This window comes from Geotrypetes seraphini, chromosome 12 (assembly GCF_902459505.1).
Source record: "Geotrypetes seraphini chromosome 12, aGeoSer1.1, whole genome shotgun sequence".
NCBI lineage: Eukaryota > Metazoa > Chordata > Amphibia > Gymnophiona > Dermophiidae > Geotrypetes > Geotrypetes seraphini.
This window is the reverse complement of record NC_047095.1, coordinates 114,578,552-114,602,625: the sequence shown is the minus strand read 5'-3', so window position 1 is coordinate 114,602,625 and position 24,074 is coordinate 114,578,552. Positions and strand designations below refer to the sequence as shown.

Genomic DNA, 24,074 nt, shown 5'->3' with positions numbered 1-24,074 from the left:
GCTACCTTCGAATATTACACCATACAAACAATAACTCAAGAATTTACAGGGAAATCATTACACTTCGATGCTAGGAAGAAATACTTTACCCTGCAAACATGAATCTCCTTCAGATTTTACTGATTTGTCTGGTAATTGGCAACATCAAAGATGTTAACTCACTCCACCCACAATTACAATCAATCAACTACCCGGATCTGTCAATTTTACACATCTCTGATCCACAAGAAAACATAACAAATCACATTACTACTATCTCAAATAAAAGAAGACACCAACGAACCCTTAAAAAAAGAATAAGACAAGAAAAACCCATCAAAACCACTCCCGCTACCAAACTTATCACACCCACATCTGTCCCCTGTGCATACCTTAATACTAGATCTGTCAGGAATAAAGCCTTCCTAATTAATGATTGGATCATTAACAAGCAAATAGCCTGCCTTTTACTAACTGAAACATGGTTACTATCAGAAGATGATCCAATAATAATTGATCTCCTACCAGACAATTTTAAAATCCTTACGCTAAACCGCGTGGGAAAAAAAGGAGGAGGTTTAGCAATTATTCTTAAAGAAGGATTTGAGTTCGAACTACTTGATTCCAAAATGACCGACCAACTAGAAATTTTAGCCTGTAAAATTGGTAACTGTCATCTAGCAGAATCCCTATCCTGCATATTATTCTACGTCCCACCAAAAAGCCAAAGAAGACTTCTTAATTTTAATTAAGCGATTAATCAAATATTAATAAAACTTAAACTTAAACTTTGTCCTAAACAATTCAATCAGTCCTTCTTACAATATCATCGCAGGAGACATAAACATACACCTAGATGAAGAGGACAACACAAACGCGAAAGAGTTTAAAAACTTTCTATCCCTACTCAATTACAACCTCCCTCCACCCACACAAACACATGAAAAAGGCCATCAGTTAGATGTGGTAACCATGTCCACAAAGGACATCCCAGACCCTGTCATCTCTATACGTAAAGGTACCTGGTGTCATGATATCTGGTCTGACCATTTTACTTATTATTTCCAGCTAATCTGGTCTTATCATAAATCTAAAATACGCCCATTAATATAAAGAGAACATCACACAAGAGGCTATATTAACCCAATAGAATACTGGTCACAATACGAACTGCAATCAGAGATAGAAGAAGGAATCGATTTTTGGGATCACTGGATGACAACCAGCACATCCATTTTAGACAAAATCGCCCCTATACGTAATAGCAAAAGCAATGCAAATAAATATAACAAATGGTTTGACACCGAACTTCTAAAATTGAAACAACTAGCCAGACGACTAGAAAGAATTTGGAAAAAAACAGAAGAACTAGCAGACCTTAACAAATGGAGAGCTAACATAAAAATCTACAAACAAATGATAAAAGACAAACGTAAAGCATTCTACTCAATTAAAATCAACTCATCTTGTAATGGCTCACAAGGAATCAATACAAAAGAGCTATTCAACCTGATCACAAATTTATTTGACGCCGCTCGCTATATCACATCCACACACAACACTAAGTTACCCTCTGCAAATGACTAAGCACTGTACTTCGATTCAAAAATTAAAAACCTTAGAATCCATTGTTCAACTAACGACCCTAGTGATCATCAAATAGCTCTCATCCAAGGAAATGATATACCGGCAGACATGATCTGGAGTTCCTTTCAAGATTTAGAGTGGAATAATTACATCCGACTATATAACAAATACTCTAAATCCTATTGCGTTCTGGACTCATGCCCCCCAGAAATCATGAAAGCAGCACCTTTAGAATTTAAACTATCTCTGATGCAATACTTGGCTCACAATCTAAAAACCGGGAAGTTTCTCTCTAATAATGGTCACATAATAACCCCAATTGTAAAAAATCGAAAAGAATCTTCAGCCCTAATATCCAACTACAGACCGGTAGCATCCATTCCGTTTATTGTAAAAATAATGGAGGGATTGGTACACATCCAACTGATGGATTATCTTGATCAGTTCTCTCTCCTACATGAAACTCAATCCGGTTTTAGACCGTTATTCAGTACTGAGACAGTAATTGCGGCTATCTTAGACAATCTGCGCCTACTGTTTAGTAAGGGCCTTAATGCCCTGGTTATGCAATTCGATATGAGTTCTGCCTTTGATCTACTAGACCACGAGAAACTGCTGCAATGCCTAGACGCCATTGGTATCAGGAATGAGGTGCTGAACTGGTTCCGTGGCTTCCTTATATCCCGCACTTATCAGGTACGTTTTAATTCTGAGCTTTCATACACCTGGAGCAATCCATCCGGTGTGCCACAAGGGTCTCCACTATCTCCATTGCTCTTCAACGTCTATATGTCCTCACTGGGCACGCAGCTAACCCAGCTGGGAATAAAACTATTTAGTTATGCAGATGACTTTACGATTATCATCCCATTCGCTAATTCTATTCCCAAAGCTTCGGAAGCCATAAACATGATGGAGCACTGGATGACAAACTTTAGGCTCAAACTTAATTCAGAAAAAACAACTTTCTTCGTTGCTTCGCCACATCTGCTTGACACCAAATCACCACTATGTATCAATAAATTTAGTTACCCTATCCAGCCCACCTTTAAGATACTAGGTGTAACTTTGGATCAATGCCTAACCATGAAAGACCAGGTAGACTCCTTAATAAGAAAGGGATTCTTTACTCTCTGGAAACTCAGATCCATTAAAGCTTACTTCGATACATCGGCATTCAGAACCCTAGTCCAATCCCTCGTACTAAGTCTACTTGACTACTGTAACATCGCTTATTTAGCAATTTCCCAAAAGAATATGCAACGTTTACAATTGATGCAAAATGCAGCAGTCAGACTGATCTTTGGGCTGAGGAAATTTGACCACGTGGCACCCTACTACCGGCAGCTGCATTGGCTGCCAATGGCGGCGCGCGTAAAGTTTAAATTTGCCTGCTTCTGCTTTAAAGCACTACACGGACTTGCCCCTAACTACATAACTGACCTTTTCTTCTTCTCAGCTAACAGACACAAGAGAAGCTCACATTCCAATTTTGTTTCCCCCCAGTCCGAGGTTGTAAACTGAAAAAACACCAAGAACACCTTCTCTCACACCAAGCAGCATCATGGGGTAAAGACCTAGAACAATTGCTTCCGCCCACTACTTATGGGGAATTTAGGAAACATCTAAAAACACACTTGTTCCTAATGCATCTAGACAACTGATTGATCCTCTCTTTTCTCTCCCCTCTATAGCGATTAACTTGTCCTTTTGATCACTCTCTCCTCAACAATGAATTTCTTGTCCTATTAATTCTCTTTCTTCCTCCCCTCTTAAAGTCAATTTCAATTTGTTACCTTTGCTTAATCTTCTGTAAACCGCATAGAACTTTACGGTATTGCAGTATATAAGCTGTTATTATTATTATTTTATACTGAATGTATTTTATTAAAGTATAAAAAGAAACAATATTCTGTACAATTGTAATTTTATAAATACAAATAATACAGAGCAAGGATCAACAAAACCCCTGTCTCCCCTCCCCTTCACATATATCCCCTCTACTATCAAGAAAACTGAATAAGCCAAATTATTACAGAATGCTACACAGAAATATCATGCTAACAGAATACTGCAGTCACACATAGCAGGAATAGGGTTAGGGGAGTGCAACTAGGGCAACTGCCTCCCTGGTCAGAAAGAGCCCTAAGCCACTGCCTGCACTTTGCAGTCAACAGTTATGTCTAACACCAGCTCTAGCAGGATATATATTTCAAATCTGATATATTCTAATCACAAAATAGAAATACAATTATTTGTTTCTACCTTTTTGTTGTCTCTGGTTTCTGCTTTCATCTTCTTTTCACTCTCTTCCTTCCAGCATCTGCCCTCTCTGTCTCTTCAATCCAGCATCTGCCCCTTCCATCTACTGTCTGACCTCTCCCCCTTCCATATGATTATTTGTCTTCTTTCTATGCCCCTCTCCCCTTTCCATCCAGCCTATGCCCCCTCTCTCCTTTTAACATGATTCATTCCAGCTTCACTGCTCTCTTCATTTTTATCTCTCCTACACCAGATCTAGCATCTTTGTCCCTCTCAATTTCTCTGATAACCCCCCCTTCCCATCTCATTCCTGTCTCTCCCCCTCCTCTAATCTCCCTGCCAGCTGTTTCCTTCCTTTTTTTTCTCCCTTCCCTCCTCCCCCTCTCCAGCAGTAACTCTCTTCCCTTTCCTTTCCCTCCTCCCTTCCCAGCAGCATCTCTTCTTCTCCCTCCCTCCAAGTCCAGTAGCAGCTGTACCTTTTTCTCCTTGCCCAGCAGTTTCCCAGCCTCCTTCCCTCCTTCCCTCCCAGCATGATCTATCCTTCTCCCTCTCCAGGTCCAGTAGCAGCTGTCCCTTTTTCCCCTTGCCCAGTAGCTTCCCAGACTCCTTCCCTGCTCCCCTCCCAGCATAATCTATCCTTCTCCCTCTCCAGGTCCAGTAGCAGCTGTCCCTTTTTCCCCTTGCCCAGCAGCTTCCCAGACTCCTTCCCTCCTCCCCTCCCAGTATGATCTATCCTTCTCCCTCTCCAGGTCCAGTAGCAGCTGTCCCTTTTTCCCCTTGCCCAGCAGCTTCCCAGACTCCTTCCCTCCTCCCCTCCCAGCATGATCTATCCTTCTCCCTCTCCAGGTCCAGTAGCAGCTGTCCCTTTTTCCCCTTGCCCAGCAGCTTCCCAGACTCCTTCCCTCCTCCCCTCCCAGCATGATCTATCCTTCTCCCTCTCCAGGTCCAGTAGCAGCTGTCCCTTTTTCCCCTTGCCCAGTAGCTTCCCAGACTCCTTCTCTCCTCCCCTTCCAGCATGATCTATCCTTCTCCGTCAATTAAATGGTCCAAGAAAAATCCCTAAACAGCAGCCCACTCATTTTAAATTATTTCACCTATTCTGAACAAAAGTGCAGGATGTAGGATCTCAACTGCATTTCCATAAACATTTGCTTCCCTTGGCTTTGACAGCTGCTGTTTCTCATTACCCTTTAGCTCTGATAGACCTCAGTGAAATCAGAAACTGCAGCTGTCAAAAACTGAAGGTAGCAGATTTCTAAGGATGTGCTGTTGAGATCTGTGAGGTCCATGTTTTACCCCTTCCCCATTTTGGATTATTTTCTACCATTTCAAGCAGAAAATTATGTGAACTGACATTTCTCATTTTATGTCAAATGAATGCACAGCCCTAATTTTTACATATTTTACCAATAATCTTACCTACAGAAATCCAGAACAGATACCAAGCCAGGACCTGCTGAGGGGAGGAAATTTGCATTGGTGAGTGCTTATCTGCTCGGAAATGGTATTCAGAATTAGGAAAAGGCAGATATGGTAATTTCAGTGTTTTTTCATTTTTTTTGTTACAAGGATAGTTTAGAGCAGTGGTCTTCGCTAATTTTTAAATGAGGGCCATTTTAGATCCATAAGGGTTGAAGGAGAGCTGACAAACATCTTCCTACTTGGGGCCATGATACCAATAATTCTTCTCAACATTCATTCCTATCAGAACACCTGGCTTCAGTCACACGTGCAGAACACAGATAAACCCTATGCAAATACAGAACCACAAACTAAAAATCCTAATATACACAAAGAAAACCCTAAGATGCCAGGGTCTGCATGCTGTACAACACTAGAGAAATAGAAAGAAATTAATTTCTTCCTGAACAATGCAAAATATAGACAACAGATGTAAATTCTCAAAACTGTCTGGTGATTTTATTTTTCTAATCATCTTTTCCCAGTCTCTGGCTATTTCCATTTGCTGTTTTCCTCTCCTTCACTTTCTGTCCTACATCCATCTTTGGTATTAACTTTTAATATTCAACTTTCTTCCATTTTTCTGCTTTCTTTTCAATCTGTCTATCATGTCTTCCTCTCTTTTCCATCCATGTGCACCATCTCCTCCCTCTTTCTGTCTTATTCCCATCAATCTATAAACAGCATTTTTTTCTATCTATCTTTCTTTCCCCATTCCTCCCATCCCTGTGCTTCATCTCTTCCCTCTCTTTCCTCCTCCATGTTCTGACATCTCTGTCTTCCCCCTTCCTAAGGTCTAGTATCTTTCTTCTCTCCTTCCAACAGTCTGGCCTCTCCTCCTTTCCTTCTCTGGCATCTCTCTCTCCTTACTTTTGTCACCTCCCATTTCTTATGTCCAAATTGCTCTCCTTTTCTTTCCCCCTTCTCGTGATCTGGTATCACTCTCCTCTCCTTTCTGCAGTCTAGCATATCTCACTATTCTTTCCTGTCATGGTCTGGCATCTCTTTCTCCTTCCTTTCCCTTCCTCCTTCTCTTTCCAGTGTTCTGATATGTCTCTCCTTCCCTTTCCCTTTTGTGGTCTGGCATCTTTCTCTCTCTCCTTCCTTCCTTCCCCTACCCCTTCCCTCAGTCTCACATCCCCTTCCTTCCCTTACCCCCTTCCCAAGGTATGCTATCTCCTCTCCTTGCAGTCTGCCATATCTCTCTCCCCTCCTTCCCTTCTATCCCTGCACTCTATCTCTTTCCTTCCTGAGATCTGGCATAGCTGTCTTCCCCTTTCCCTTCTTTCTTCCCACAGAAGGCTGGCTTCTTCTTACCTTTTCTTCCCCATCTCCACAGTCCAGCATCTCTGTACTACCTCTCCCCAGCAGAATCCAGTGTGTTTATACCCTGTTTCCAGTGTGCACTCTTGTACTCTTTGGGCCATGGTCGCGGGGCTTGCATTGAAGACCACTGGTTTAGAGTTGAGTTTAGCATCTTGGGGCGGCGGCGGTTTGGAGGCCTATTCCCCGATGGCGGCGGCAGTGGCTTGGTAGCAAGCAGGGAGACAGAAAGAAAGAAGAGAAAAAGAAAGAAAGGGAAGGAGGGTAGGGAGACAGGAAGAAAAAGTTGGCGGAAGGAATGAGGTCTGGAAGCATACAGCAGGCTGAAAGAAGGGACGAAATATTGGATGCACAGTCAGAAGAATAAAGTACAACCAGAGACTCATGAAATCACCAGACAACAAAGGTAGGAAAAATGATTTTATTTTCAAATTAGTGATCAAAATGTGTCCGTTTTGAGAATTTATATCTGCTGTCTATATTTTGCACTATAGCCCCCTTTTACTAAACTGCAATAGCGGTTTTTAGCACAGGGAACCTATGAGCATCGAGAGCAGCACAGGGCATTCAGTGCAGCTCCCTGCGCTAAAAACCGCTATCGCGGTTTAGTAAAAAGGTAGGGGGTATATTTGTCTATTTTTGTATAGTTGTTACTGAGGTGACATTGCATAAAGTCATCTGCCTTGACCTCTTTGAAAACCAACGGAATATAAAGTGTGCTTTGTGTTTTTTAAAATTTTATTGTTGGTAGATCATTTTGACTTGGTCATTTTAAAAGTAGCTTGCAAGCCCAAAAAGTGTGGGCACCCCTGATCTAGTCATTGTTTTAAAGTTTAATATAAAATCAGTTTAGAGCACAGCTAGTAGTTAATTCAAAATCATCAACAGTAGAAAACCAATCTACTATGAGAAAACTAAAATACAAACACCTATTATATACACATTTTCTGTACTTATCACTTTCTTAATTATTATTTCAAATATGAAAAAGTGGAAAATTAACCTCAGCAAATGTCCATAAAACTCTACTAAAACAGTGCACTTTTAATGCATTTTCATACAAAACTTTTTATACCATCCACACACTAAAAAATGGCCGACGGTGTGTGTCTGAAGGATGGAGAGGGAGCCACATTGCTGCATGCTAAGTGATTAGCACATGATTGACGCACAAGTCCCTACTGCCTACAAATTGGGTAGTGCTGAGGGCCCACATGGTAGAGGCAACATTAGCACATGGCCATTAATGCTGAAAATAGAAAACTGGCCATTTTCTGATCATGGCAATAAGTGGCCTTAGCATGCAGGAAAGATCCATGTAAGGGTGCACTAAGACCACTCTATGTAAGGTAGACCTTGGGGAAATGCTTACTTATTGCTGGGGTTAAATAGTATAGAATCTTGCTACTTTTGGGGGGATCTAAGAAGTACTTGTGACCTGAATTAGCTACTGATGCAAACTGAATATGAGGCTAGATCAGGGGTAGGGAACTCCGGTCCTCGAGAGCCGTATTCCAGTCGGGTTTTCAGGATTTCCCCAATGAATATGCATGAGATCTATTTGCATGCACTGCTTTCAATGCACATTCATTGGGGTAATCCTGAAAACCCGACTGGAATACGGCTCTCAAGGACCGGAGTTCCCTCCCCCTGGGCTAGATGGACCTTTAGTCTGACCCAGGGGTTTGTATCGGAGAGGGTATTGTTTACCACTACCCTCTGAAGTCTACCTCTAAAGCCAATCCCTAACCCATGCGGTTAATGTTTCACCCAGTCCCATCGAACCCATCTTGCTCAATAACCTACGGTGTGGGACGCTATCAAATGCTTTGCTGAAGTCCAAGTACACGACGTCCAGGGACTCCCCTATATCCAGTGTTCTTGTTACCCAGTCAAAGAAGCTGATCAGATTTGATTGGCAGGACCTTCCCTTCGTAAAACCATGTTGATGGGGATCTCGTAGATTCTCCTCGTTCAGGATCGTATCCAATTGGCGTTTGATTAGTGTTTCCATAAGTTTACTCACTATCGATGTGAGTCTCACCGGTCTATAATTCTCAGCCTCTGTCCTGCATCCCTTTTTGTGGAGTGGAATGACGTTAGCCATTTTCCAATCCAACGGGACTCTTCCTGTACTTAGGGAAAGATTGAAGAGCGTGGATAACGGTTCCGCAAGACGTCACTCAACTCCCTGAGCACCCTGGCGTGTAGTTTGTCCGGTCCCATAGCTTTGTTCACTTTGAGTCTTGATAGCTCTTCGTAGACACTGCTGGGCGTAAACCCGAAATTTCGAAACAGGTCATCCGAGTTTTCCCTTGTCAACTGCTGGTTCAATCCCTGATCTTAAGTACCTTAGACTACCGCAATATTATATACTTGGGATCTCTCAAGAAAACCAACAAACGACTGAGAGTCATCCAAAATGCTGCAGTCTGTCTCATTTAAGGCCTCTAATAAACACAGTACCTACTTGTTTGCTTTTCCATCCCTAAAGGGCTGCACCTACAAGAGATACCTTGATAGAACACTATCATTCCAAGCAGGCAAATGGAGCAAATGTTTAACCAACTTCATCTCAAATGCACTTTCGTACCAAACGTTTAGAAAGTCAATAAAAACTTATCTCTTTGACAAATTTCTCTGACCCCCACTTCAACCTGATGTACTTCCAAAACACTTCCAGATAAACCTGACTAACCTTAGCATGCCAATGTAATTTCGAAAGTTCTCTGTAAAGTCGCTGTCTGTATACAGTCTCTTCCCTTGTAAACCGCTTAGAACTGTTTGTGGTATGGCGGTATATAAAAATAAAGTATTATTATTATTATTAGGCAATTCCGGTCCTCGAGAGCCACAGGCAGGTCAGGTTTTCAGGATCTCCACAATAAATATGCATGAGATAGATTTGCATCTCAAGAAGCCAGTGCATGCAAATCTATCTCATACATATTCATTGTGAAGATCCTGAAAACCAAACCTGGCTCCGGCTCTCGAGGACTGGAATTGCCTACCCCTGGTCTGACCCAATAGGGCAGGGCCTCACAAACTTTTATAGCTCTGGCATACTAAACGGAGCAAATGTTTTTCACGGCACACTAAATGGAGCCAATGTTTTTTGCAGCACATTATAACTGAAATTGTAAAATTGCAAAACCAATAAAAATTTAAATTTGAAGAGTTATTTATTTAAAGTTCTTTAAGCTATGTATGGGTAATTGTAACAACGGTGAAACTAAAATAGAATAGAATTGCTAATCAATGCAATGGATTTGCTTGTTTTTGAGTGAACATTAACTCAAAACACGGCTCGATAGTTGCCAAGATAACACGCATTTCATCATCCACCATCGGCAATCGTTCTCATTTTTTCAATTTAATTTCTGTCAGAACTAAAAATCCAAGTTTGCAAAGATAAGAAGATCCAAACAGTAACAAAGCCTTGATTACTTTGATGCATAAAAATAAAATTACTTGCCGTTAGTTTTCAAGGAACAATCACGTCAAAGAACGATGCTTGTCTGGGCGGTTGTATCCTTATGCATAGAGACGCTCATAACATTGACAGATTCTAATATATATGACGTGCATGTCATCTATTCTAGTGTATACATAAGAAAGGAATTTTTATGTGCTTATGTTCGTAAAGCAGAGGAAAATAACTCACGGGTGTAAAGTCTGCTAGTAAAAAGTACATCAGTCTCTGTCTCGGTACACCGACAAATCGGCGCAGGACAATAGCGCTCCAACAAATGTACCCCACCAATTGCGCGCATGGACAAGTGCGCGCATGACAACCATTATGGCCTGTGACTGAATCTGTCATAAGTGGATATATGGAAGGCCCTGATTTGCTCAGACTCCTTAGGCCCCGTCCCTTGGGAGGGGCTTGAGGCGCCTCAAGCCCCTCCCAAGGGACGGGTCTGAGGAGTCTGAGCAAATCAGGGCCTTCCAGATATCCAGTTATGTAAATGGTTCCCATAATCATATGTAAACCTTACCCTAACACTAGATAGGAAATGAATTTGTTAAGTGTAGTGGGGGGTTCTCCCCAACCTCCCCTCAAAAAAGAGGGTTACTTTGTATTCCTCAAAAAGACAAAATAGTATCCACTGTTGGGGTGCATTTGACGGCTCACCTCCTATTCAGTGCATGCACTTGTCCATGCACGCTATTGTCGTGCACGGATTTGACGGGTCACCCTCTGTCTCTGTGCTAAAGTTTGAAATTTATCTCAAAGATTCATGAAAATAAAAAAAACGTAGAACATTTGTCTAGAAGTAGTTAAGCCTACAACATTATTTGAAATAAAATTAAATACATAGTTTGGACTAGAGGAAGAAGAGGGTAATCAGAAGGATTTGATTGTATGTCAGGGAAAACATTGATTTTTGCAAAGAAATTATGAAATGTCGGGCAATTTCCTTTTATATTGGATTACCTGTATAAATAATCATAACGAACTTGAAATATGACATCAATGTTTTTCTTTTCTCACATTTACCAGGGTGCCAGCGAATGGATCGTCACCTTTAAGGTGAATATGTGGTCTATAAATTTGCATTCAAGGTTAGGAGGAGATCTGTAGTCATTCCAATTCATTATCAAAAAAGTCCCAAAGTCTATAATTAAAAATTAACCATTTAATCCCGAAAGATATGTACAAAATCACGTGGTCTTTAAACTGAGCAAGAGCAATTCCCCTCTGTGATCAATCATAAGAAAAATTGATCAGATACCCATGAAGATAAGGCTTTATTACATGTGACCTGTGATTGTTAAGATCACCTATTTTCAACCGGCAACTCAAGCAACCTTCATTGAAACATGATGGCAGATAAAGGCCAAATGGCCCAACCAATCTGCCCATCCACGGTAACCATTATCTCTTTGTTTCTCTGAGAGATCCCACATGCCTATTCCAGGCCCTCTTAAATTCAGACACAGCCTCTGTCTCCACCACCTCTACTGGGAGACTGTTCCACACATCTATCACCCTTTCTGTAAAAAAGTCTTTCCTTAGAATACTCCGGAGCCTATCACCTCTGAACTTCATCCTATGCCCTCTCATTCCAGAGCTTCCTTTCAAATGAAAAAGACCGGAATGTTACTCACCTTCTCCATATTACCTTGAGGTGCAGACACTGGGCTAAGCGTGTTTCCTCTGACATAGCTAAGAGCGTTTCTTCTGATGTCTTGGCCACTTTTGGCTTTGGCGTCTTGAACAATAGTTCTGAAAACCTTTTTTCAGAACAGCCAAGAACAAGGACAGTACAGAAAAAGTGAGGATCCTCTGTAAAAGTAAGGATAATACCTCAGCGATGCATACGTGTATGTTTATGGGACTTGGGTTATAAATTGCTGATTTCAAGGCCACTTACACAGACATGTTAGCTTGCAATACTCATTAGCCAGTTATGATCATATATAACGCATCTGTGAAAGTCTAAGTCCCGGTGCTGGGATTTGAATTAACAATCCTGCACATTATGTCACCCAGTTGTTAATGCCTTACAAACCTGAGGGATTTTTTCTGTTTTCCATCCACCCTTACCCATTTCCAACTTCTGCTCTCTCTTTCCAGAACACACTATAACAAACCTGATATAACACAGGCTCCGTAAGTAACTACCTTTATATAATACATACTGTATATATCAAATGCATTTTTAAAGTTTTGATATTTTTTCCCTGGGAAATGATGAATTAGATAACTCTTTAATAGGGATGTACAGACAAAAATATTTTGATTTGTTTAATTTCCTGTGTTGTTTGTTTTTCTTTTTTTTCTTTTTATTCAATTTTTTTAGAGCACTGGTTCTGGGTATGGTGCTCTTAATTGCACTTGGAAATCTGGGCACACACTCAATTACTGCTCGCAATTTAATTGGTTAATAACCCAATTAGCACTTCTATTCCATTTTAAGAAGTGTTAACAGGGCATCTCCGGTGCTATGCAGCCTTTGTTGACTTCCTACTGAGGCCTGTATTCTTTTTAAGGCCTAGATTCACTAACCCTCCAAACCTTGTGCAATCCGTTTCCGTTTGCATGCAGGCCAATGAATTCACTAAAGGCCTGCATGCAAATGGGGACGATCGTTAACACGCCCCCTACCCACGGCCAGGATCACTAGAGAGTGATCCCCGCTCATGCGCACACCCTGACAGTAGTGACAGGAGAAGCAGCCTCCTGTCACTGCTGTCAGGGCTCAGCTCCGATCGCTCCTGCCTCCCTGCTCTGCCCCAATCTCTCTTGCCTGGTTGCCGGACTCTCATGCTCTCTGCCGCCGTTCCCTGCAGTGCAAGCCCATGGTTTTAAAGCGGTCCTGAACTGCGGGGAATGGCGGCAGAGAGCAGGAGAGTCCGGTGAGCAGGCAAGAGATTGGGGCAGAGCAGGGCAGGCAGGAGAGCATACACTAGCCCCACCCATCGGCCCTGCCCAACACACCTCCCAGGCCCCGATCTCTCCTGCTTGCCTTGCTTTGCCCCGATCTCTACCCTCCCGGCACGGCCCTCCCGGCACGGCCCGAACCCTTCTCCCGGCACGGCTCACCCACCCCTGACACCAAAAAGATGGGAGCAGGAGGGGTGTTCAGTCCCTCCTGCTCCTAGGCCTCTCACCCCTGGCCCACCCCTGGTCCTCCTAGAGTCTGTCCTCCATAGGCCTATAGAGTGGGACTATGGCACCTTTCTGCTGGGCTTCCAGGGCTCTCTGCAGGAACAAGGTTTTTTACCTCCCCAATGTAGATTTCTGTACAATGCGCTTTTGTTGGGGAAAAAAAACTGATTCTGACCTACTGGATTTCCGAGGACTCCCCTCCCACCGATCGATGGTGGACCAAGCAGAGAGAGATGACCCAATTTGAGATTTGTTCCCATATGCGACATTAAGTGACATGGAGGGGGGGGGAGGCTTGCTGGATCTCCTTCCCACCTAATCGCTCTCTGTCCGGGGCACTACATTAGCTATCCTGGTTTGCCTACTTGTGGCACTAATGCTTCCTTACCTGTACTCCATAGGGGGGAGGGAGGAGGGAGGAACTTCTGGGGGAGGTGTGTCTGAGTAGGGTGCTTGCGTTGGATTTTATATGCCTGATGTCTATCTGTTGCATGGAGTGGGGTGTATGGGATGAAGCTGGTTTGTTTGGGTTTCTTCATGAAAACTACTATGGCTGTTGGTCTAGCCTGGACATGTACTAGTCCTGGATGGCGGGGCCCTGGACTGTTTCGCTGTTTCTGCTTCAATGGACCTGGTCTCTCCCTTGATGGACTTGCTGTTTGGGGACGTTTGGCTCTCCTAGATTTTCCATTGTTAACTTGTTCTTCCTGTATTGTTCTTCTACTGCCTGTGATTCCATGTCTGGACCATTTGCCATTTTCAATAAAAATATATTAAAAAAAAAAAAAAAGAATAATTTATTATTACAAACCTTCCATTTCTTTCAAAACTACCGTACTTGAGAGAGTGGTATTCAACCAACTTCAAACTCATGTTGAATCAGTTAATGATTTGCATCCCCGGCAATCTGGTTTTTAAGACATAGCACAGAGACAGTAGTTCCTGCCTTAGGGCTCCTTATACAAAGCTGCAATAGCAATTCTGCCACAGCAAGTGCACTGAAGCCCATAGGAATTGAATGGACATTGCTATATTTGCCATGGGAGATCGCTACTGTGGCTTTGTAAAAGGGACCCTTACTGAGTGAACTCCATAGTCACCTAGACCAGTGTTCTTCAACCTTTTTACACCTATGGATCGGCGGACAAAAAAAAATTAGGACTACTACTAGGACAAACTACTAGGACTGAAATTTAAAAACCCCATTTCCGCCCCGTCTCCGCGAGCTCGGTCCTCGCAAACCATCTGATCCCATCCGCACAAGCCTCACAAGCTCCGCCCCCTCCCCCTTGCAGTCCGCTGGGGAGAATCAGCTGCCTGCTTGCCTGCTTCTTTTAAATCTAAGCAGAGGGACCAGCCATTAACACCGGGAGCCCATCGACCCGATCCTGCCGGGTGTCTGAGCTCCCCCCCCCCCCGCAGTCCACTGAGGAGAATCAACTGCCTGCTTGCCTGTTTCTTTTAAATCTAAGCAGAGGAACCAGCCACTAACACCGGGAGCCCATTGATCCGTTTCTGCCGGGTGTCTGAGCTCCGCCACTCCCGCAGTCCACTAGAAAAAAGAACTGCCTGCTTTTAAATCCAAGCAGCGGGATCAGCCATCGCCAATACTGGGAGCCCATCGACCTGATCTTGCGATTAAGAACTGCCTGCCTGCATATGTAACTGCTAGGCATATGTTATCATCAGAGACATACTGCTAGATGTAGGTTTAACCGCTAGATGCCTGGGTAATTGTTGGAGTCTTGAATTAGGACTGCTTAGGAACTAGAGGCATGTGTTACCATCAGAGACACAAACAATTGTTAAATGCATGAGTAATTGGTAGAGGTATGTGTAATTACTAGAGACTTGTAGATCTGCTTAGGATCTATATCCCCTTTGGGCTACCTTCGAAAATTACACCATACAAACAATAACTCAAGAATTTACAGGGAAATCATTACACTTCGATTCTAGGAAGAAATACTTTACCCTGCAAACATGAATCTCCTTCTGATTTTACTGATTTGTCTGGTAATTGGCAACATCAAAGATGTTAACTCACTCCACCCACAATTACAATCAATCAACTACCCGGATCTGTCAATTTTACACATCTCTGATCCACAAGAAAACATAACAAATCACATTACTACTATCTCAAATAAAAGAAGACACCAACGAACCCTTAAAAAAAGAATAAGACAAGAAAAACCCATCAAAACCACTCCCGCTACCAAACCTATCACACCCACATCTGTCCCCTGTGCATACCTTAATACTAGATCTGTCAGGAATAAAGCCTTCCTACTTAAAGATTGGATCATTAACAAGCAAATAGCCTGCCTTTTACTAACTGAAACATGGTTACTATCAGAAGATGATCCAATAATAATTGATCTCCTACCAGACAATTTTAAAATCCTTACGCTAAACCGCGTGGGAAAAAAAGGAGGAGGTTTAGCAATTATTCTTAAAGAAGGATTTGAGTTCGAACTTCTTGATTCCAAAATGACCGACCAACTAGAAATTTTAGCCTGTAAAATTGGTAACTGTCATCTAGCAGAATCCCTATCCTGCATATTATTCTACGTCCCACCAAAAAGCCAAAGAAGACTTCTTAATTTTAATTAAGCGATTAATCAAATATTAATAAAACTTAAACTTAAACTTTGTCCTAAACAATTCAATCGGTCCTTCTTACAATATCATCGCAGGAGACATAAACATACACCTAGATGAAGAGGACAACACAAACGCGAAAGAGTTTAAAAACTTTCTATCCCTACTCAATTACAACCTCCCTCCACCAAGACAAACACATGAAAAAGGCCATCAGTTAGATGTGGTAACCATGTCCACAAAGGACATCCCAGACCCTGCCATCTCTATACGTAAAGGCACCTGGTGTCATGATATCTGGTCTGACCATTTTACTTATTATTTCCAGCTAATCTGTTCTTATCATAAATCTAAAATACGCCCATCGCCCATCTAAAATACGCCATTGTGAGAACATCACACAAGAGGCTATATTAACCCAATAGAATACTGGTCACAATACGAACTGCAATCAGAGATAGAAGAAGGAATCGATTTTTGGGATCACTGGATGACAACCAGCGCATCCATTTTAGACAAAATCGCCCCTATACGTAATAGCAAAAGCAATGCAAATAAATATAACAAATGGTTTGACACCGAACTTCTAAAAATGAAACAACTAGCTAGACGACTAGAAAGAACTTGGGAAAAAACAGGAGAACTAGCAGACCGTAACAAATGGAGAGCTAACATAAAAATCTACAAACAAATGATAAAAAGACAAACGTAAAGCATTCTACTCAGTTAAAATCAACTCATCTTGTAATGGCTCACAAGGAATCAATACAAAAGAGCTATTCAACCTGATCACAAATTTATTTGACACCGCTCGCTATACCACATCCACACAAAACACTAAGTTACCCTCTGCAAATGACTTAGCACTGTACTTCGATTCAAAAATTAAAAACCTTAGAATCCATTGTTCAACTAACGACCCTAGTGATCATCAAATAGCTCTCATCCAAGGAAATGATATACCGGCAGACATGATCTGGAGTTCCTTTCAAGATTTAGAGTGGAATAATTACACCCGACTATATAACAAATACTCTAAATCCTATTGCGTTCTGGACTCATGCCCCCCAGAAATCATGAAAGCGGCACCTTTAGAATTTAAACTATCGCTGATGCAATACTTGGCTCACAACCTAAAAACTGGGAAGTTTCTCTCTAATAATGGTCACATAATAATAACCCCAATTGTAAAAAATCGAAAAGAATCTTCAGCCCTAATATCCAACTACAGACCGGAAGCATCCATTCTGTTTATTGTAAAAATAATGGAGGGATTGGTACACATCCAACTGATGGATTATCTTGATCAGTTCTCTCTCCTATATGAAACTCAATCCAGTTTTAGACCGTTATTCAGTACTGAGACAGTAATTGCGGCTATCTTAGACAATCTGCGCCTACTGTTTAGTAAGGGCCTTAATGCCCTGGTTATGCAATTCGACATGAGTTCTACCTTTGATCTACTAGACCACGAGAAACTGCTGCAATGCCTAGAAATATGACCACGTGGCACCCTACTACCGGTAGCTGCATTGGCTGCCAATGGCGTCGCGTGTAAAGTTTAAATTTGCCTGCTTCTGCTTTAAAGCACTACACGGACTTGCCCCTAACTACATAACTGACCTTTTCTTCTTCTCAGCCAACAGACACAAGAGAAGCTCACATTCCAATTTTGTTTTCCCCCCAGTCCGAGGTTGTAAACTGAAAAAACACCATGAACACCTTCTCTCACACCAAGCAGCATCATGGGGTAAAGACCTAGAACAATTGCTTTCGCCCACTACTTATGGGGAATTTAGGAAACGTCTAAAAACACACTTGTTCCTAAAGCATCTAGACAACTGATTGATCCTCTCTTCTCTCTCCCCTCTATAGCGATTAACTTGTCCTTTTGATCACTCTCTCCTCAACAATGAATTTCCTGTCCTATTAATTCTCTTTCTTCCTCCCCTCTTAAAGTCAATTTCAATTTGTTACCTTTGCTTAATCTTCTGTAAACCGCATAGAATTTCACGGTATTGCGGTATATAAGCTGTTATTATTATTATTTTATACTGAATGTATTTTATTAAAGTATAAAAAGAAACAATATTCTGTACAATTGTCATTTTATAAATACAAATAATACAGAGCAAGGATCAACAAAACCCCTGTCTCCCCTCCCCTTCACATATATCCCCTCTACTATCAAGAAAACTGAATAATCCAAATTATTACAGAATGCTACACAGAAATATCATGCTAACAGAATACCGCAGTCACACATAGCAGGAATAGGGTTAGGGGAGTGCAACTAGGGCAACTGCCTCCCTGGTCAGAAAGAGCCCTAAGCCACTGCCTGCACTTTGCAGTCAACAGTTATGTCTAACACCAGCTCTAGCAGGATATATATTTCAAATCTGACATATTCTAATCACAAAATAGAAATAAAATTATTTGTTTCTACCTTTTTGTTGTCTCTGGTTTCTGCTTTCATCTTCTTTTCACTCTCTTCCTTCCAGCATCTGCCTCTCTGTCTCTTCAATCCAGCATCTGCCCCTTCCATCTTCTGTCTGACCTCTCCCCCTTCCATATGGTTATTTGTCTTCTTTCTATGCCCCTCTCCCCTTTCCATCCAGCCTATGCCCCCTCTCTCCTTTTTACATGATTCATTCCAGCTTCACTGCTCTCTTCATTTTTATCTCTCCTACACCAGATCTAGCATCTTTGTCCCTCTCAATTTCTCTGCTAACCCCCCCTTCCCATCTCATTCCTGTCTCTCCCCTTCCCCTCCTCTAATCTCTCTGCCAGCTGTTTCCTTCCTTTTTTCTTCTCCTTTCCCTCCTCCCCCTGTCCAGCAGTAACTCTCTTCCCTTTCCTTTCCCTCCTCCCTTCCCAGTAGCATCTCTCCTTCTCCCTCCCTCCAGGTCCAGTATCAGCTGTCCCTTTTTCCCCTTGCCGAGCAGTTTCCCAGACTCCTTCCCTCCTCCCCTCCCAGCATAATCTATCCTTCTCCCTCTCCAGGTCCAGTAGCAGCTGTCCCTTTTTCCCCTTGCCCAGCAGCTTCCCAGACTCCTTCCCTCCTCCCCTCCCAGCATGATCTATCCTTCTCCCTCTCCAGGTCCAGTAGCAGCTGTCCCTTTTTTTCACCATGCCCAGCAGCTTCCCAGCCTCTAACAGTGGCTTTCTTCCCTCCCTGCAACTCTTCTTACTTGCCAGCGCAGCGATTCAGTATGGCAGCCTCGGGTCCTTTGTTGGGTCACACCGCCTCTGAGGAAAGCGGAAGTTGCATCATCAGAGGCGGCCCGACTCAGCAAAAGCTCCAAGGCTTCCTTCCTGAATCGCTGCTCTTGTAAGTAAGGAGAGCCGCTGGGAGGGGAGAAAGCACGCTATCGGAGGCTCCCCATTATCTCTCCGGCCCTGCCCGAACACAGCTCCTCGATCTTGCCGGTCCTGCGCGGACCGGCAGGAAATGAAAGATGTTAATCTCGCCGGTCCTGCGCAGACCAGCAGGAATTTTCTGCGGACCGGCACCGGTCCGTGGACCGGCACCGGTCCGTGGACCGGCGGTTAAAGAACTGTGACCTAGACCAGTGTTTCTCAACTTCTTCAAGCCAAGTACCCCCTAAGTCTAACAAATACCAACCGAGTGCCCCAGCCCAAGCTCTGCCCCTGACCCCACCCCATTATAATAATACTAATTGTAATGCAATTTCTTCCATTCATTTTTCATGTACACACAATATAATCTTAATTCATAATGGTAACCACAAAATTTTAAAAAAACACACAAAACACACTGTATGCAGAGAAAATGTTAATTATCATTTATATTTGTTTTATTTTTCAAAGAGGTCAAGGCAGATGACTTTAAAATATGCAATGTCACCTCAGTAACAACTATAGAAAAGTAGAGAAATATAGTGCAAAATATAGACAGCAGATTATAAATTCTCAAAACTGAGACATTTTGATCACTAAATTGAAAATAAAATCATTTTTCCTACCTTTGTTGTCTGGTTGGACTTTCTTCTGACTGTGCATCCAACATTTTTTTCTTTCTGCCTCATAGAAACATAGAAACATAGAAAAAAGCAGCAGAAAAGGGCTATAGCCCACCAAGTCTGCTCATTCCAAGTATCCCCTCCCCTGAATTTACTCCCTTAAAGATCCCACGTGAGTATCCCATTTTCTCTTAAAATCCGTCACGCTGCTGGCCTTTATCACCTGGAGTGGGAGTCTGTTCCAAAAATCCACTACTCTTTCGGTGAAGAAGTACATCCTGGAGTCACCATGAAACTTCCCTCCCCTGATCTTCAGTGGATGCCCTCTGGTGGTCGAGGGTCCCATGAGCCAGAAGATATCATCTTCTGACTCGATGCGTCCCGTGATGTACTTATATGTTTCAATCATATCTTCCCGTTCTCTTCTTTCCTCAAGTGAGTACAGCCGCAATTTTTTAAATCTTTCTTCATACGTGAGATCCTTGAGCCCCAAGACCATCCTGGTGGCCGTTCGCTGAACCGACTCGATCCTCAGCACGTCCTTTCGGTAGTGTGGTCTCCAAAACTGAACACAGTACTCCAAGTGAGGCCTCACCATGGCTCTGTACAACGGCATCATAACTTCAGGTCTCCTGCTGATGAAACCTCTGCGGATACACCCCATCATTTGTCTTGCCCTGGAGGAAGCCTTCTCCACTTGATTGGCAAACTTCATGTCCTCACTAATGATCACCCCTAGGTCGCATTCCGCCGTGGTCCTAACCAAGGTCTCACCATTTAGTACATAAGTTCTACGCGGGTTTCTCTTACCCAGGTGCATTATCTTGCATTTTTTAGCATTGAAGCCTAGCTGCCAAGTAGTTGACCATTGTTCCAGCAACAGTAGGTCGTGTGTCATATTATCAGGTAATAAGCTTTTGCCTACTATGTTGCAAAGTTTGGCGTCGTCGGCAAACAGTGATACCCTTCCTCTAAGTCCTTGCATCATATCTCTTATGAATAAGTTAAATAGAATCGGGCCCAGGACCGAGCCCTGCGGCACTCCACTGATCACGTCCGATGCTTTGGATGGGGTACCGTTCACCACCACCTTCTGAAGTCTACCGCTCAGCCAATCCCCAACCCATGTAGTTAGAGTGTCTCCTAATCCTATCGATTTCAGCTTGTTCAGTAATCTTCGATGAGGGACGCTATCAAATGCTTTACTGAAGCCCAAATATACCACGTCCAGTGACTCTCCGGCGTCCAGTTGTCTAGTAACCCAGCCAAAAAAGCTAATCAGATTAGATTGGCAGGATCTACCCTGGGTGAACCCGTGTTGGTGTGGATCACGCAATTTTTCTTCGTCTAGGATTGTGTCAAGATTCTGTTTGATCAGTGTTTCCATGAGTTTACACACTATAGACGTGAGACTCACTGGTCTGTAGTTTGCTGTCTCTGTCCTGCAGCCCTTTTTGTGGAGTGGGATTACATTGGCGGTTTTCCAGTCCAAGGGGACCCTTCCTGTGCTTAGGGAAAGATTGAAAAGAACAGATAATGGTTCTGCCAGGACTTCCCTTAACTCCCTGAGCATTCTGGGGTGTAGGTTATCCGGTCCCATGGCTTTGTTTACTTTGAGTCTTGATAGTTCGTCACAGACGCTACTGGGCGTAAATTCGAAATCTTGAAACGGGTCTTTCTGGTTATCTCCCGTCTGCAGCTGTGGACCAGCTCCCGGCGCTTCGCGGGTGAACACTGAACAGAAGTATTTGTTTAGTAGTTCTGCCTTTTCAGAATCTGATTCCGCAAAGTTACCGTCCAATTGCTTCAGACGTACTATCCCATCTTTGTTTCTTTTCCTGTCACTAATATAGCTGAAGAAAGATTTATCCCCTTTCTTAATTTTCCGTGCTAGCTCTTCCTCCATTCGGAGTTTGGCTTCTCTGACTGCTGTTTTCACAGCTTTAGATCTGTCTAGATAGTCCTCTTTCGCCCCCTCTCTGCCTAAATGTTTGTAGGTGATAAATGCGTCTTTTTTCTGTTTAACTAGGTCTTTTGTTTCTCCTGCGTTTACTTACTGTCTTTATGTATCGGTCTGTTGCTTCGTGTAGGATGGACTTCAGAGACGACCACATATCCTCCACATTGTCAGATATTGCTTATTTATGTAGCTCCTGATGGACAAAATCTCCCATGCGGTTGAAGTCTGTGCCTCTAAAGTTGAGAACCCTTGTTGCTGTGTTTGTCTTAGGGAAAACTTTCTTGAGGTTGAGCCATACCATATTATGGTCGCTGGAGGCCAGTGTGTCTCCTACTGAGATTTCCGTGATGCTATCTCGGTTGGTGAAAACTAGGTCTAGTAACGCCTGGTCCCTGGTGGGCTCCAATACCAATTGCTTGAGACGTGCACCCTTTATAGAGGTTAATATTCTTTTGCTGCTACCCGTAGTCGCGGAGAGTGTGTTCCAATCTGCATCTGGCATGTTGAAGTCTCCTAGCATTACTGTGTCCCCGCGCAGTGTGATGTTCTCTATGTCCTCGATTAATTCCATGTCTTTGTCCTCCTGTTGCCTGGGAGGTCTATATATCACCCCAAGGTATAGGCATTTTTCATTCCCTCTGGCCAGGTTCACCCAGAGAGATTCCCCGGTGTATCTAACATCTGTGATTCTGGTGGTTTTGATGCTTTCCTTAGTGTATAGCGCTACTCCTCCTCCCAATTTACCCTCTCAGTCGCAACGAAGTAGGTTGTACCCTGGTATAACCATATCCCACCCATGCGATTCCGTGAACCAGGTTTCGGATATCGCTATCATGTCAAGATCGGCGTTTGTTATCTCAGTCTCTAATGCTAGAATTTTATTGCCCAAGCTGTGTGCATTAACATACATAGCCATCCATATCTGTGAAGAGATTCCTTTACGAGCTAGAAGCTGGACTAGAGGGGGTAGAGAGATGCAAGATCATTGCAGGAGGGAGAGAGAGGGAGACATGTTGCCAATAGGGGTGGAGGAGAGAGGAAGAAAAGTTGTACTCATGGAGGGACAGAGAGAGATGTTGGCTGGGGAAGGAAATGAGGTCTGGAGGAGAGGAAGCATGAAGGCTGAAAAAGGGAAGAAAGATTGGATGCACAATCAGAAGATGAAAGTGCAACTAGAGACTCATGAAATCACCAGACAAGGTAGGAAAAATGATTTTATTTTAAATTTAGTGATCAAAATGTGTCTGAATTTATATATGCTGTCTATATTTTGCACTATGGCCCCCTTTTACTAAACTGCAATAGTGTTTTTTAGCGCAGGGAGCCTATGAGCGTCGAGAGCAGCGCAGTTCCCTGCGCTAAAAACTGCTATTGTGGTTTAATAAAAAGGAAGGGGGGTATATTTGTCTATTTTTGTATGGTTGTTACTGAGGTGACAATGCATAGAGTCATCTGCCTTGACCTCTTTGAAAAAAACCCAGAATAGGAATGATAATTAACATTTTCTCAGCGTATAGTGTGCTTTGTGTTTTTTAATTTTATTGTTGGTAGATCATTTTGACTTGGTCATTTTAAAGTAGCTCGCAAGCCCAAAAAGTTTGGGCACCCCTGAGCTAGAGCGTTGAAACTGTGTATTTCTATTTTATCCCCCCTTTTACAAAACTGTGGAGCTTTTTTTAGTGCCAGCCATGGTGGTAGCAGCTCTGATGCTCAGAATTCTATGAGCGTCAGGGCTGTTACCACTGTGGCTAAAATCCACACTACAGTTTTGTAAAAGGGGAGGGGTTCGTTTGTGATGACATATTCCATACTAGGCGAAGGTGTTTTCTGTGTTCTGTGTGTTCGAAAGACATGGTTTTCTGTTAGGATTGACGGTGTAGGATTGATTTGTGCTGGTCTGGCTTGTTTAGTTTTACAATGGGTGTATTGATGTACTGCTCACTGATGTACTGCTCACTGATGTAAGATGCTGCCTTTTCCTAGGTACTCATGTGTGACATGTGGTTTGTTACTAAAAATCATGTTTTTCGTACAGATATGGGGGGGGGGTTGCCAAAAAATGATGGGCCCCGGGTGTTACATATGCTAGGTACGCCACTGTATGTAAAGATACCAGACAGCTGGCCAAGCAAAAACTTTAAGTAAATTGTTATTCTTCTAAGTTTTGAGTATTTAACCCTCCCACAATCTCACGGGCACTCGTTTCAAGTTTCAAGTTTATTCAGATTTTGATTTAAACGCAATATCAAATATTTTCAATGCGTATAACAAAAATAAATTTGGGGAAATAAATAAAACC

The 24,074-nt window shown here is 42.7% G+C and overlaps 1 protein-coding gene across 12 annotated transcripts in view; it reads left to right on the top strand.

Moving 5' to 3' along the window:
* Window positions 1-24,074, top strand: part of LOC117346602 (histo-blood group ABO system transferase-like) — a 187,888-nt gene that overhangs the window by 160,878 nt on the left and 2,936 nt on the right. For all 12 annotated transcript variants that reach the window (XM_033916435.1, XM_033916449.1, XM_033916438.1 and 9 more), the window contains 3 exons: window positions 5,254-5,307; window positions 11,117-11,146; window positions 12,194-12,229. In XM_033916435.1, coding sequence (XP_033772326.1) covers window positions 5,254-5,307; window positions 11,117-11,146; window positions 12,194-12,229 — 120 coding nt within the window. The remainder of the gene's footprint in view (window positions 1-5,253; window positions 5,308-11,116; window positions 11,147-12,193; window positions 12,230-24,074) is intronic.